This window comes from Chrysochloris asiatica, unplaced genomic scaffold, assembly GCF_000296735.1.
Source record: "Chrysochloris asiatica unplaced genomic scaffold, ChrAsi1.0 scaffold00425, whole genome shotgun sequence".
In the NCBI taxonomy this organism is placed as follows: Eukaryota; Metazoa; Chordata; class Mammalia; order Afrosoricida; family Chrysochloridae; genus Chrysochloris; species Chrysochloris asiatica.
The window spans coordinates 191,138-205,591 of NW_006408943.1; the positions used below are offsets into that span (position 1 = coordinate 191,138).

Below are 14,454 nucleotides of genomic sequence, written 5' to 3' on the forward strand. Positions count from 1 at the left end.
CAGCTGTCTATGTTTGAATGACTGTGAGTGTGAGCAGGCATCCAGATGCATGAGTACACACGAGCCTGTTTTGGAATATGTGTGAGTGTATGTGTGTGAGGTGAGCATCTGTGTGAATGTGTGAAGCACTGAGAACACACGGACCTGGATGTGTCAGTGGCTGTGAGCAGTCTTGAGATGTATTTTGTACGTGTTGTGTGTATGTAAACAGGAACATGTGAGTCAGTGTTGTGTGTACTGTGTTCATGTGAAGGTTGGCATGACTGCAGAAAGCATTTTGGGCCAGGTCTAGGAGCAGGTCCCACACAACCATCCCTTTCTCCATTATACAGACAGGCCTGTCTGGGCCTCAGTTTCCCCAGCTGTATGGTGAAGGGTTTGAAACAGATCCTTCCCAGCACTTTACCTTTAGCTAGTTCAGTTTCCTGGTTCCTGCTGCTCACCTGAGCTGTGGAGAGCCAGCTAGCCCTGTAGAGCTTTGTGGGGTTTGTCCAGGTGGGCTAGGAGGGGTGGACCTTGGAAGGTGACACGTAGTCAGGATCTGGCTGGGGAGAACCTTGACCTTCCCTGCTCCCTTCAGGCTGCAGCGTTACTCCAGCACCAGGGTGAGACGCTGTGTGTTTGCTCCCTCTCCTCTTGGTGTGGGGCCCATTCACTCCCTAGTCCTCAGGCAGCAGTTGTCCTGGCCTGGGCCCCAGCCCTGCCTGCAGAAGGCCACAGCAATGGTTGAGACAAGTAACGTGGCTTAAATTTTGCTGCTCTTGATGGTGGATGGAGCAGAAGGTATAGTGTGGTCCTGAAGCAGGTGGTCTAGCTTTGCTCAGTTAATATTTGTGGAGTAGCTACCATGTGCCAGGCACTTCTCAGCCACGGAGGCCCTGCTTAAGAGGAGTTCCACAGTCTCAAAGGAGTCAACTGTGTGTACAGCTAATAAATGTACCAGGCAGACAGGCATTTTGGACCTGCACAGTTAGGAGCTATCTGGGAAGGCACCTTGAGGGAGACCCCTTGAAGGATGTGTAGAAGTTTGGTAGGGTGGGGGGCAGGGCGTGGGGAGGGATATGGAGGTGGGAAATGTGGGAGGAGTCTGAGGGCTGGAGAGTTGGGGCTGGTGGGCTGGGCGGCAGGAGAAGGCTCCTAGCTGGGTGGGGAGGTGAGGTGAGCTCTTGTGGAACATTAACCTCCAGAGCCTCTGTCCAGATGTGCTCTTCCCAGGCCAGCATAGACCTTGGGAGGAGTCCCCAGGGACAGGCCCTAGGTTCACAGGCCTCTCCACTCCTGCAGAGCGAGGAGGATGAGCGGGAGGAGTCGGACTTCGACTGTGCAAGCATCCACAGCTCCTCTGTACGCTCTGAGTGCTCCGCAGCTCTGGGGAAGAAGAGCAAGAGGAGGCGCAAGAAGAAGAGGAGTAGGATTCCTGTTTGGGGGTGCCCCGTGGCCTTCATGGGGACGTGGGGCTGCAGAGCCGTCCTTGGAAAGTTGGGGGAAGGGCATCCTCAAACTCCCCCTCTCTGGCTTCATGAGGCAGTTCTCCCTCAATTGCTCTGGTCTCTATGTTCAGGAGAGGCTCAGTTAGGGACCTGTGGTGTGCTCAGCTCTGGTGGCACAGTGGCTAAGCTGCTAAAAGAAAGGTTGGTGACTTGAGCCCACTAGCTGTGCTGTGGAAGAAAGATGTGGTAATCTTCTGTAATGATTTATAGCCTTGGAAACCTTAGGGGGGAAGTTGTGCTCTCCTCTCGAGGGCTGTTATGAGTTGGAATCATTTGATGCCCGTGGGTTTGGTTGTTGGTAGGGACAGTGTGCCTGCTCCAGGACATTTGTACTAGCAGAGGGGAGACTGCAGAAGGCAGTGCTTCTTAATCTAACCCACAGTGCATTCATTCATTCATCAACCCTACCTACCTACCCACCCCTCTATTATCTTACTGCACTCCCCCATCCATCTTCCTCCCTTCCTTCCTTTATCCATCTTCCTATCCATCACCCCCTTATTGTTGTTACTGTTGTTAAGTGCCTTTGGCTCGGATCCAACTCATAGCGACCCTGTTTAGTTTTCGATCTTCTAGTTTGCAGTCCAGTGCTGGTCCTACAAGTGCCCCACTATGAGTCTATCTCCCCTTTACAATGAGCCATCTCTCCATCATTCACACACCGCATCTATCCTGCCAGCACTCCTTCCAATAGCTATTCAGAACCTACTGTGTGCTGTTCCAGACTGGGTGGTAGAGATGGTCAGGCACTGGGGAGGGACCAAGGCCCCCCATGACCGCCTTCCCTGCTCTAGTTGATGATGGTGACGGCTATGAGACGGACCACCAGGACTACTGCGAGGTGTGTCAGCAGGGTGGGGAGATCATCCTGTGTGACACCTGCCCGCGGGCCTACCACCTTGTCTGCCTCGACCCGGAGCTCGAGAAGGCCCCCGAGGGCAAATGGAGCTGCCCCCACTGTGTAAGTCCTGCTCCGAGGTCCCCGGGCTGGGGCAGAGGTCACATCTGGGTTGGGGCCTCCATCTGGCCTTCTCCCTGCAGGAGAAGGAGGGGATCCAGTGGGAACCGAAAGACGACGACGATGACGAGGAGGAGGGCGGCTGCGAGGAGGAGGAGGATGACCACATGGAGTTCTGTCGCGTGTGCAAGGACGGCGGCGAGCTGCTCTGCTGCGACGCCTGTCCCTCCTCCTACCACCTGCACTGCCTCAACCCGCCGCTGCCCGAGATCCCAAACGGTGAATGGCTCTGCCCGCGCTGTACTGTGAGTGTTACGCCCGCCCCGCCCCACCGAACGGGGCCCCGCCCCACCAAACGCCCCGCCCACTTATGACCCGCCCTGAGCCCCGCTCCCTGCCTCGCAGAGGGCAGAGCACCTTGCTTAGACCTAGCTCTACTTCCAAGGTCCCATAAGGCAAGGGCAGCCTTTTCTCTCCAGAAACTCGAGTCGTTATGAAGAGATGAGTGATGATGTTAATCATAGCAGCATCAATCCGTAGTGCACTGAGAGAGTGTTTGCTTACTCGACAGCACTTAACAACCACAACAAAGAACTTCACTTGCTCTATTCCTTTAGGGCTTAGCAGGGTAATGCATTGGTCTGAAAGGTCGGTTTGAATTTGCTAAGTTCAGTGGTTCAAACCCACCAGCCGCTTCTGGAAACCCTATACAGGGTCGCTATGAGTCGGAACAACAACAACAACAACACAGTACCAAGAGGAGGATCCCTGGTGGCAAAATGACTGCTGACCATGGGAGAAAGACCTGGCTGTTTGCTCCCATAAAAACTCTAGGAAGCCCTACTCTGTCCTTGTTAATGCTGTGGAGTTGGACCCATAGTGACCCTGTGTAGGCTTTCCAAGGAGCTGCTGATGAGTTTGAACCGCGGACCTTGTGTTTCAAACTGACCTTGAGGTCAAGTGCTTCTCGTATGTCACCACACCAGGACTCTGTCCTAGAGGGTCACTATGAGTCAGAATGGACTCGATGGCACACAACAGTACCAACAGAACCAACTTTTGCATTCCTACGGGAAAAGCAAAGTTCTGGGAGGTTATGTGGTTTGCCTTACACTACACACAACTGCTAAACTGTCCAGGAGAGGGCAGGAGACTCCTGGGTTGGACCTTCCATTTCTGTGGAGAGAGAGCAGCGTCCCTGTGTCCTTTAGCCACTGTTGGACGTTTGAAGGCCTTATGCTGTGGCTTGTCTCTCAACCCCATCCCCAGTGCAGGGTCTCCGCTCTCCTAGGTCTACCCGCTGTGGTTGACCCTCAGCTACCCCGTGTGGGTCTGGGCATGCATGTGTGTGGGCATGTATGTCTCTGTGTGGCAAGATCCTGTTGGTAGGGTGGAAGTAGAGGTGGGGTAGGTGAGGCCCACTGCCTTGGAAGGGAGAGCTTCTCTGCTCCCTTCCCCCAGAGCCAGTGATACCAGGGAGAACTATCTCTTGTGTCCACCTCCTCCTCTTTCTGACTCCTGGTCTTGGCTGTAGCTGAAGGTGAGGAAAAGTTGGACATGGGGCTTTGTGGCCTGTACTCTGCAGGCTCCGGAATGCCTTCATGTGTGGGATTTGATGCCTATCACAGTCCTGGGAGATGAAGGAAGGTTTAGATCCATTTTGCAGATGCTCAGGAGGACTTAGAGTACCAGGACGGGTGGCAGAGCTGCCTCCCCTCACTGAACTACTCAGTGCCACTAAATCTGAATTTCCTATCCTGGTCCAGTCAGGGCCAGGCTTCCGGCAGGAAAGTCCCTGTCTCAGAAATGAGACAGCCAACTCTGGCATAGTGGTGGTGTCTGCAGCTGGGGACATTTCTCACCCTTGCCAGCAGGCGGTTCACTGCAATGACAGCACCCAATCAGGGTTCTGGAAATACGACTCCTGGTGGGCATCCACCTGGCCTTCCTGTCCCTGTGCACAGCCCTGCCCAGGGGAGAGCTGGCAGCAGCTGGGGTCTCCATGAGTGCTGGGCATGGGGCTCAAAGTCCCGTAGGTGTATGTGGGCCCGAAGATGATGTGACATTTCTAGGGGCAGGAGAAAACCCACAGAGAATGGGGGCAGTGGGGTGGAGTGTAGTTAGGAGTCTGGGCCCCCTTGCTGGGCTGGCTTCTGTCCTATGTTCTCATCAGGTACTGGCTGATGGAGGACCAAAGGGACTCACAGACCCTTGGTGCTCATGGGCTGTGTGCACAGCTGTGCTGGACTCTTGGGGATGGGACAGATGTCACCGGAATCACTTGTGTTGCTTCTGACCTGGGGAACAGCCTGTTGGAAGAGCCTGGTGTTGTCAGGAGCCTCCAAATGGGGCCCTGCAGCCAAGCCCTGAACATGGGGAACCGTCTCTGTTCACAGTGTCCCCCACTGAAGGGCAAAGTACAGCGGATCCTACACTGGAGGTGGACAGAGCCCCCGGCGCCCTTCATGGTGGGGCTGCCAGGGCCTGACGTGGAGCCCGGCGTTCCCCCGCCCAAGCCCCTGGAAGGCATCCCGGAGAGAGAGTTCTTTGTCAAGTGGGCTGGGCTCTCGTATTGGCACTGCTCTTGGGTGAAGGAGCTGCAGGTGAGGCACCTGGGTAGTTGTGCTGAGGCGCAGGGCTTGGCAGAAAAGGACTGACACCAGGAAGGGAAGGCCTTCCTGCCTGGGACCCAGGTTAGGGATGGGGGTATGGGAGGCACATCTTCCTTGCTTCCCTGTGACCTCTGCCACTTCCGTGAACAGCTGGAACTATACCACACGGTGATGTATCGAAACTACCAAAGAAAGAACGACATGGATGAGCCGCCACCCTTCGACTATGGCTCTGGTGATGAGGATGGCAAGAGTGAGAAGAGGAAGAACAAGGACCCTCTTTATGCCAAGATGGAAGAGCGCTTCTATCGCTATGGCATCAAGCCCGAGTGGATGATGATCCACCGAGTCCTGAACCACAGGTGTGTGCTGATGGGGAGTCCCCAGAGCTCAGTCTCCCCAGGCCATCACACCCTCCCTGTTGATTTACAGCCACCTGTGGATGTGGTGGGTCAGGAGAGAGAGGCACCCCTGTCAGCCATCTGACTGCCCCCTCACCCCCCGGTTACTGTGTCCCCACCGGAGAGTCTAGTTCTCCAGCTGCCTTATCCTTGAAGCGGATGTTAATAACTCGAGTCTGATGCTTGCTTTTGACATTTTACACACACACACACACACACACACACGTACACGTAAAATGGGGATGACAAGAGAGGCTTGTAGGGCTGTTCTGAATGTTGTACGAATGCACATGCTGTCTTCAATGAGGAAGGAAGACTGTAGAATTCGAAAGAGCCACCCCCTTCTACCCAGCCCTAGCCCTTGTTGAGAACACCCTTAAAGGATCACTCCCTAAGGGTGGGGAATCAGATCGAAGTGGCCCAGAACTTGAACCATTATTAAGTTGGTTGATTTATAAATTTTCCTGAGCTGTTTTATCCTAAGTCTGGGTCCTGACCGATTACTAAAGAAACCACCAGTAGCTGGTGTGGTGGTTGGTGATGGATCCTTCTCCTTAGGTCTTCATTTAGGGCACTGCCTGTCCTCGCCACTTAAGGTGCACCAGGGCAGTAGTTCAAATCTATCAGCTGCTCTGTGGGGGAAAGATGAACTTTCCGTGGGGGATTTGTGCCCCCATGAAGATTTACAGACTTGGAAACCCTTTACAAGGTCACTATGAGTTGAAACAGGCTCCACAGCACACAACCAACACCACCACAGGACTTGCTCAAGGAACCCTGGTGACACAGTGGTTAAAGCACTTGACTGCTAACTCAAAGGTCAGCAGTTTGAACCCACCAGTCTCTCTTCGGGAGGAAGATGTGACAGTCTGCTTCCCTATAGAGCTACAGCCTTGGAAACTCTATGGGGCAGTTCTGCTCCATCCCGGAGGGCCTCTTGAGTCATAATTGACTTCACAACCGTGGATTCAGTTTGGATGGCTCCTGCCCACCTCTGCAGTTCTCCTCTGGGCCCTAGCTGCCCAGTCAGGTCAGGATGAGAGGGCCTGAGAACTCTCCTAAAACCAAAAAATCTGTTGTCCCCAAGTCAATTCTGACTCCTAGAGATTCCATGTTGTTGTTGTTAAGTGCCATTGAGTTAGTTCTGACGCATAGCTACCTTGCATAGGGTTTCCGAGGAGCGGCTGGTGAGTTTGAACCACCGACCTTGTGGTTAGCAGTCCAGTGTTTACCTATAGCGCCACACCAGGAGACCCTATGTGACAGAGTAGAACTCTGCTCCAAAGGATTTCCTTGGCTGCCAGCCATCTTAATGGATAGATCACCAGGTCCTTTTCCCTCTAGAGTGTGGCTGGGGGGTTTGAACCCCTCTCCTTTTGGTTAGCAGCTGAATGCTTAACTGCTGCACCACCAGACCCTTCTAGTGGCCAGAATTAAGTCGAAATGGAGTGCCTACTGTATGCTCTTGGGTGTGGTCTTCAGGCCCCTGCATTGGAAGAGACCACCCCCTGTAGGAACTGCATTCTCATGTGCTTGACAGACAGGGTCCCACACGGGATGGGAACTGCTCTAGTCCTTTGATTTCTTCAGTTAGATGACAAAGGCCCATGGGGCAGGAATGAAGACTGTAGGGTTTAGAAATTGAGGATTCTGGTGTCCTGGTCCATGATCTGGAAGGATTTGGTGCTGTGGCAGAGAATGGAATGGGTACTGGACTTTGCATCTCTGTTAATGAGGCCTCTCACGTGATCCTCTCTGCTCTGCCCCTCAACATGTTGCTTCATCCCAGCATTCCACCTGGGTGGTCTCCAGCAAGCTGCCTCACCTCTTGGGGGCGGCCTCGGTGATTTGTTTCTTTAAAATTCAGCCGCTGCTCTGGCCACGGGACTGTGGGCATCAGAGCTCGTGCATCCTTTGAGGCCTCTGCATCAGCGAGGGGTGTCAGTATTCCCATTTCGGCCTTTGTGCCCATCCCTCTCCCCACTTGTTGGCTTTGTTGCAGTTTTGACAAAAAGGGGGATGTCCACTACCTGATAAAATGGAAAGACCTACCTTACGACCAGTGCACCTGGGAGATGGACGATATTGACATCCCCTACTACGACAACTTGAAGCAGGCCTACTGGGGCCACAGGTGGGCATGGGGACCAAGGCCAGGGGCCACGGGACCCTCACCCTGATCCCCGCCGGAGTGTGCTCATCTGTGTCCAATGCTCCTGCCCAGGGAGCTGATGCTGGGAGAAGACGCCAGGCTGCCAAAGAGATTGATCAAGAAGGGCAAGAAGCTGAAGGATGATAAACAAGAGAAGCCGCCAGAGACCCCCATTGTGGATGTGAGCTGGGTGGGTGGGAGGGGCGGACACATAGTCACCAGCTGAGATGACAAAACTGGGCTTATAGTCAGGAGACATCTCTGATGGGAGAGAACAAAGGCCACATGGGAGGATGTGGTAGGAGCAGACTGGGAGTCAGGGAGGGTTTCCTGAAGAAGTGGGCATGCCAGCAGGGACCCGATGGGCTATTGAGCCAGCAGGGACCTGATGGGCTATTGAGCCAACAGGGACTAGAGGATTGGGAAGAGCATTCCTGGCAGAAGGAATTGCAGGTGCAGGGGCCGGAAGGGTAGACTCTGATGGCCTGGGATTTGGGGTGTGTGTCCAGGATTGGCATATCTGAACCCGTCTTCCTGCAGCCCACAGTTAAGTTTGACAAGCAGCCATGGTACATCGATTCCACGGGCGGCACGCTGCACCCCTACCAGCTCGAGGGCCTCAACTGGCTGCGCTTCTCGTGGGCCCAGGGCACCGACACCATCCTGGCTGACGAGATGGGGCTGGGCAAGACTGTTCAGACCATCGTCTTCCTGTACTCCCTGTACAAGGAGGTAAGGCGGCTGGAGGGTGCTCGGCTGGGGACGGGGCAGACCTTGGTGTAGACGGCAGCCTGATCCATTAGTCTGTCTCACCAGGGACACTCCAAAGGACCCTACCTGGTCAGCGCACCCCTGTCCACCATCATTAACTGGGAGCGCGAGTTCGAGATGTGGGCACCTGACTTCTACGTGGTCACCTACACTGGGGACAAGGAGAGCCGCTCCGTGATCCGTGAGAACGAGTTTTCCTTTGAAGACAACGCAATTCGGAGTGGGAAGAAGGTGTTCCGAATGAAGGTGAGGACCCCTGGCCCAGCAATGACCCTGGCGGTGCTCTGGGTGTGTTCCAAGGGCCACAGGGGTCTACAGTTCACTGTGTCCCTTAGGCTGGGCTCCCCAAGGCCAAAGAGCTGGTAGAGAGCTTGCTTTCAAGGCGGAGTTACCTGTATCTGCATTTCCTAGGATTTCTGTGACAAGGAATCACAAGTTGGGGGCTTAAAACAGTAACACTGTATTCTCTCACAGTCTGGAGGCTGAAATTCAAAGTTAAGGTGTCGGCAGAGCCTGGTTTCCTCTGAGACTCAGGGTACCCCACTCCCTTGTCTTTTCCAGTTTCTGGTGGTTGCTGGCAATTCTTGGTGGTCCTGGGCTTGTATAGCTGCATCATTCCATTTCTGCCTCCATCTTTACCTGGCCATCTTCCCTGATTGCCCGTGTCTCCTCTTCCCTCTTCTTAGAAAGATTGTGTCATCTTGGAACTAGGGCCTGCCCTAATCCAGTTTGACCTTAATTTCATTACACCTGCAAAGAGTCTTTCCAAATTGAGACCTCAGTCAGAGGTTCCAGGTGGATGTGAATTCTGGGGGTATTCTTCAACGCAGTGCACCAGCTGTATGACCCTAGGGCAAGTCATTCAGCCTCTCTGTGCCTCAGTCTTCTCTGCAAATGAGAATCCTAACAGACTTATTACAGAAAAACATGGGAAGGGGTGAATTTGTTAGACATTCTGTTTCTCCCACTTTCATGTGTACACATGCCACAGGGGTTTGTTAAAAAAAAACAACACCCCAAAACAAAACTGCTCGAGCAGTTCCTGGGTGGGCCTGGGATTCTGCATTTCTATCAAAGTCCCCGGACATGCAAGGGTATGAGGCACTCAGTACTGTTTCTGGCACACAGCTGTTATTGTTGTTAGGTGCCATCGAGTCAGTACCGACTCTTAGTGACCTTATGCACAGCAGAACAAAACACTGCCAGATCCTGGGCCAACCTCACAATTGTTGCCACGCTTGAGTCCATTGATGCTGCAACTTTGCCAATCCATCTCGCTGAGGGTCTTCCTCTTTTTCTCTGACCCTCCACTTTATCAATCATTATATCTTTCTCCAGCAACTTGTCCCTCCTGACAATATGTCCAAAGTATAAGAAATGAAGTTTGGCCACCCTGGCCTCTAAGGAGCACTCTGGCTGCACTTCTTCCAAAATGGATCTGTTGGTTCTTTTGACAGCCTGTGGCACTTTCAATATTCTTCTCCCACACCATAACTCAAATACATCAATTCTTCTATGGTATTCCTTATTCACTGTCTAGCTTTCACATGCATATGAGGTTATTGAAAATATCATGGCTTAGGTCAGGTGCACCTCAGTTCTCATGCTGACATCTTTGCTCTTCAACACTTTAAAAAGGTCTTGTGCAGCAGATTTGCCTAATGCAATACGTCATTTGATTTCTTGACTGCTGCTTCCATGAGTGTTGATAGTTGATCCAAGAAGAATGAAGTCCTTGACAACTTTAATCTTTTCTCCATTGATAAGAATGTTGTTTATTGGTGAGGATATTTGTTTTCTTTACATTGAGATGCAATCCATACTGAAGGCTGTGCTCTTTGATCTTCATCGGTAAATATTTTAAGTCCTCTTCACTTTCAGCAAGCAAGGTTGTATCATCTGCATATCACAGGGTGTTAATGAGTCTTCCTCCAATCCTGATGCCACGTTTTTCTTCATATAAGCCAGCTTCTTGGATTATTTGCTCAGCATACAGGTTGAATAAGTATGGTGAAAGGATACAACCCTGTCGCACACCTTTCTTAGTTTTAAACCATTCAGTGTTCCCATGTTCTGTAGGCCCTCTATAACTGAGTGCTGAGGGGCTCCTCTTGGTCACTTCAGAGGCTCTTTCCTTAGCTTTCATTGTCATCCTGGAATAGTCTGCCATCTCTGGGAAGGGCTCTGTAGCTACTTGTTGAGTGAGCAAATCATTCAGTGATTCCAGAGGTGGCCTTTTGGATGGATGGGCCTACTAGCCAGCTGGTCAGGAGCTCGAACCCGGGCTCCTGCCTCATGCCATGCACTCTGCAGACATAGTCCTCATTTCTCTCACTGTTCCTGTGATGTAGCTAATGCTGCCTGTTTCAGTTCCCTACTACTGCTGTAACAGAAACCCCACAAGTGGAGTTTTTTAAGGACCAGAACATTTTCCCCCTCCACAGTTCAGGAGGCTAGAAGTCTGAGTTCAGAATGTGGTTCTAAGGGGAGGTCCTTCTTTGTCACTTTCAGTTTCCAGTAGCCTGCAATCCTTGGAGTTCCTGGGCTTGTAGTTCATCTACTTCTGTCATGGTCAGATAGTCTGTGTCTAATGTAAGGAACTTTGTGGGTTCAGCATTGGACTACTAACTGAAAGGTCAGCAGTTTGAACCCACCAGTTAGTTGCTTCTGTAAAGATAGTCTCGGAAACCCTAAGGGGAACTTCTATTCTGTCCTGTAGGGTCACGATGAGTCAGAATTGGCTCGATGGCAGTGAGTTTTGAGTAAGACTTTTTTAAAAAAATTATTTTTTAAGCATTTTATTGTGAATTGAGTGATGGTTTTACAGAGAAGATGATCAGTTTATACTCAACACATCATCCACATCTCATTTCATCTCGGCGACTGTAGTCCTCTCCATGTGACATCACGGATTCCGTTTTTTCCCTGTGTTTCTGGTTTTCATTCCTCATTCTTTCCCAACCCTTTTGACTTTTGCTGCCCTTTTGATCTTGAATGGCTGACCAGTCTATGGCGTGCATACCTCACTAGTGTTGTTATCCCCTTTAGACACCTAGCTATTGCTTGGCTGAAAATTGGCCCACAGGGGTGAATTCTCAGCATTCCACCAGTCTCTGTCTGACTAGTAAGCCTGGTCTGTTTTATGAGTTTGAGTTTTGTTCCACATTTTCTTCCATTCTATCCAGGACCTTCTTATCCATAACATAATAAGCACTGGACTGCGAACCATAAAGTTGGCCGTTTGAGCCCACCATCCTCTGCAGGAGTAAGATGAGGCTTTCTGCTCCTGTGAAAGACTTAAAAGCCTCAGAAACCCTATACAGGGACGCTGTGAGTTGAAACCAACATCATGGTACTTAACAACAACAACAATCCAGGACCTTCTAGTGTGATCTCTTTATTTCATCTAGTTCCTCTGGTCTCAGAGTTCTGGAGACTGATGTTCATGGGATCTGTTAGTCCATTGGACTAATTGTTTTCAATTTTCATCATGAGTTTTAATGTGCTCTTTAAATAATAAAGTGATTAGGTTTGGAACACAGCCCACAGTGACATGGCTTCATTAACATAACATTAGATTGCATTATGGGAGGTGATCACATCACACTTCATCCACAGAAATAGAGGCTAGGTGCCATCTAGTGAGTAGGTCTAACTTAAATCACTACAGTTAATGAAACACTGCTTGGTCCTGCACCATCCTCACAATTGTGTTTGAGTCCGTTCCTACTGCCACTGTGTCAGTCCATCCTGTTGAAGGTCTTCCTCTTTTTCTCTGACTCTCCATTTTACCAAGCATGATCTCCAGGGACTAGTCCTTCCTGACAACATGTTCAAAGTACAGGAGATGAGTTCTCACCATCCTGGCTTCTAAGGAGCATTCTGGTTGTCCTTCTTCCAAGACAGATTTGTTTGTTCTTTTGGCAGTCCGTGGTGCTTTCAATATTCTTCACCAACACCATCATTCAAAAGCTTCCATTCTTTTGTGGTCTTCTTTATTTATTGTCTAATTTTTGCACATAGGATAAGCATTAAACTGCTAACCATAAGGTTAGGGGTTCGAGTCTACCAGTTGCTCCACAGATAAAAGATAAGGCTATGTGCTTCTGTAAAGATTTACAGGGTTGTTATGAGACAGAATTGACTCAACGGCAAGTAGCAGAATAACAGCAGTGTGACTTGGGCATGGTGTACCTTAGTCCTCAAAGTGACATCTTTGCTCTTTAACACTTTAGAAAGGTCTTTTGCAGCAGATTTGTCATTTGATTTCTTGGCTGCTGCTTCCTTGAGCGTTAACTATGGATCTAAGCAAAATGTAAAAAGGGCAACATTATAGATTGAATTGTGTCTTTCTAAGATATTGGCATCCTAAAGTCTGCTCCAGAGCCCTGGTGTGGTGCTTGTAGGATAAGTATCAGACTCATAACTACAAGGTCAGCAGTTCAAACCCTATACTCTTGGAAACCCTATATAGGGTCCCTATAAGTCAGAACCACTCGATGGCACTTAACAACAAACTCTATTCCGTTCTGTGAGTGTTGATTCATGAAACAGAGTTTTGAAGATTGCAGTATTTTGAGAGGACAAAATTGAACCCAGAACATTGACCGTTTTACAGGTAGAGATTGAAGCTACCTGGGGAAGTTCATTAACTTGATTAAGTTCCTCAGCTCTAAGGGCAAAGCTGGCATGCAAATTGAGGTGCCACCTGGGAAGAGCCTGTGGCTATGAAGTAACTCTGTCTCTCCCTACCTAAGCCCCTCAAGGCCTCCCCAACCCCATCACCAATGACTTGTTCATTGGGAAGCTAGGACAAGCTACATAATTTTCAGGGTCCAGTGCAAAGGGAAAATGTGGGTCCTTGTTCATTTTCCTTTCCTCTGTGGTTTCTCGCTTGACGGGTCATGGTTCTTATTTGCTACTAAGGCGTTCCTTGGGGATGGGGATACTCAAGGGTGAATGCAGACCCTCATTCATGGGCTCCTTGGACCCTATGACCTGGTGCACAGGTACCTGACTTGTCCCACCTCTACGTCTCCACCTGGGGGAGGGCTTCAGCATTCTTTAGGAAGGGGCAAGGGAGTAGGAAGATATCCTGGGAGGTGGGACTGAGTGAATGGAGGCCCCAAGTTCCAGGGCGAGCTCTGGTGTCCTAGAACTTCACTTGCACACTATGAATCCAAACAGAAAGACATTTCCACCGGCAAGAGCTGAACATTAAACCCCAAGCGCATTACACTTTCCTAGCTGGGTCTGGGAGGCTGCCCATGAAAAGACCTGGATCTGGCTGCTCCATTTCCGTACTGTAACTCTGAAAACGGACTCCTCTCTCCCATAAGCAAGGTCAGCCACATCAGCCTGGTTTAACTTCACGGCCCCTGAGAAGTAGCCACAGGTCCCCTCCTCATCCTTCATGTGTCTCCACCTCCCTGCCATGACGGGAGAACCCTGACCCCACAGGTGTGGGGATGAATGGGCCCACCCCAAGTGTTTGCACTTGACCTCATGAACCTTACAGTCCCAAGGAGGATGTTGTCCAGCAGTCCTCATGTGGCCACAGGCAGAGAAAGGCTGCTGCTCAGCTAGCACACCCCAGAAAGTGACTTGGGGGCACTAGAACCTCTTCCACTTGCTGACTCCCACAGTGCACCAGGACTAGGTGTTGGAGACTATTTCTGCTTGTCCCTCAGCCCCTCTTTTGTGTGGGGCATCTGGGGATCAGGAATAGGGTTGTGCTGGGAGGGAAGGGGCCTGCAGGTGGCTCTACAGGCCTAGGGTCCTGGAGTCCCTTAGGAGCAGGAGTTGGGGCTGGCCAAAGTTCCCATGGGGGTGAACTGAGTTGCTGAGCTAGGACTATCACCCTAAGGCTGTGGGCCCAGTCACAAAACCCAGTGAGGACCTCAGATTTCCTTTGAAGCTTTTATTGTGAATTGAGTGAATATTTATATGCAGATCATCAGTTTCACATTCAATAAATCACACTTTGTTTTGTTGCAATGATTACAATCCCTTCTATGTACCATCAGTTAATAGTATTTACCTTTATTCCCCCCCACTTTTTTTTAGATGT

General features: G+C 50.8%; 1 protein-coding gene across 1 annotated transcript in view; it reads left to right on the forward strand.

Annotated features, from left to right (window-relative positions):
* The window catches only part of CHD5 (chromodomain helicase DNA binding protein 5), a 57,086-nt gene that overhangs the window by 25,488 nt on the left and 17,144 nt on the right, over window positions 1–14,454 (forward strand). Inside the window, exons 7-15 of the mRNA XM_006876912.1 lie at window positions 1,285–1,408; window positions 2,285–2,451; window positions 2,532–2,753; window positions 4,845–5,051; window positions 5,211–5,422; window positions 7,464–7,595; window positions 7,686–7,794; window positions 8,154–8,345; window positions 8,430–8,630. Of these exons, the coding sequence (XP_006876974.1) occupies window positions 1,285–1,408; window positions 2,285–2,451; window positions 2,532–2,753; window positions 4,845–5,051; window positions 5,211–5,422; window positions 7,464–7,595; window positions 7,686–7,794; window positions 8,154–8,345; window positions 8,430–8,630 (1,566 nt within the window). The remainder of the gene's footprint in view (window positions 1–1,284; window positions 1,409–2,284; window positions 2,452–2,531; window positions 2,754–4,844; window positions 5,052–5,210; window positions 5,423–7,463; window positions 7,596–7,685; window positions 7,795–8,153; window positions 8,346–8,429; window positions 8,631–14,454) is intronic.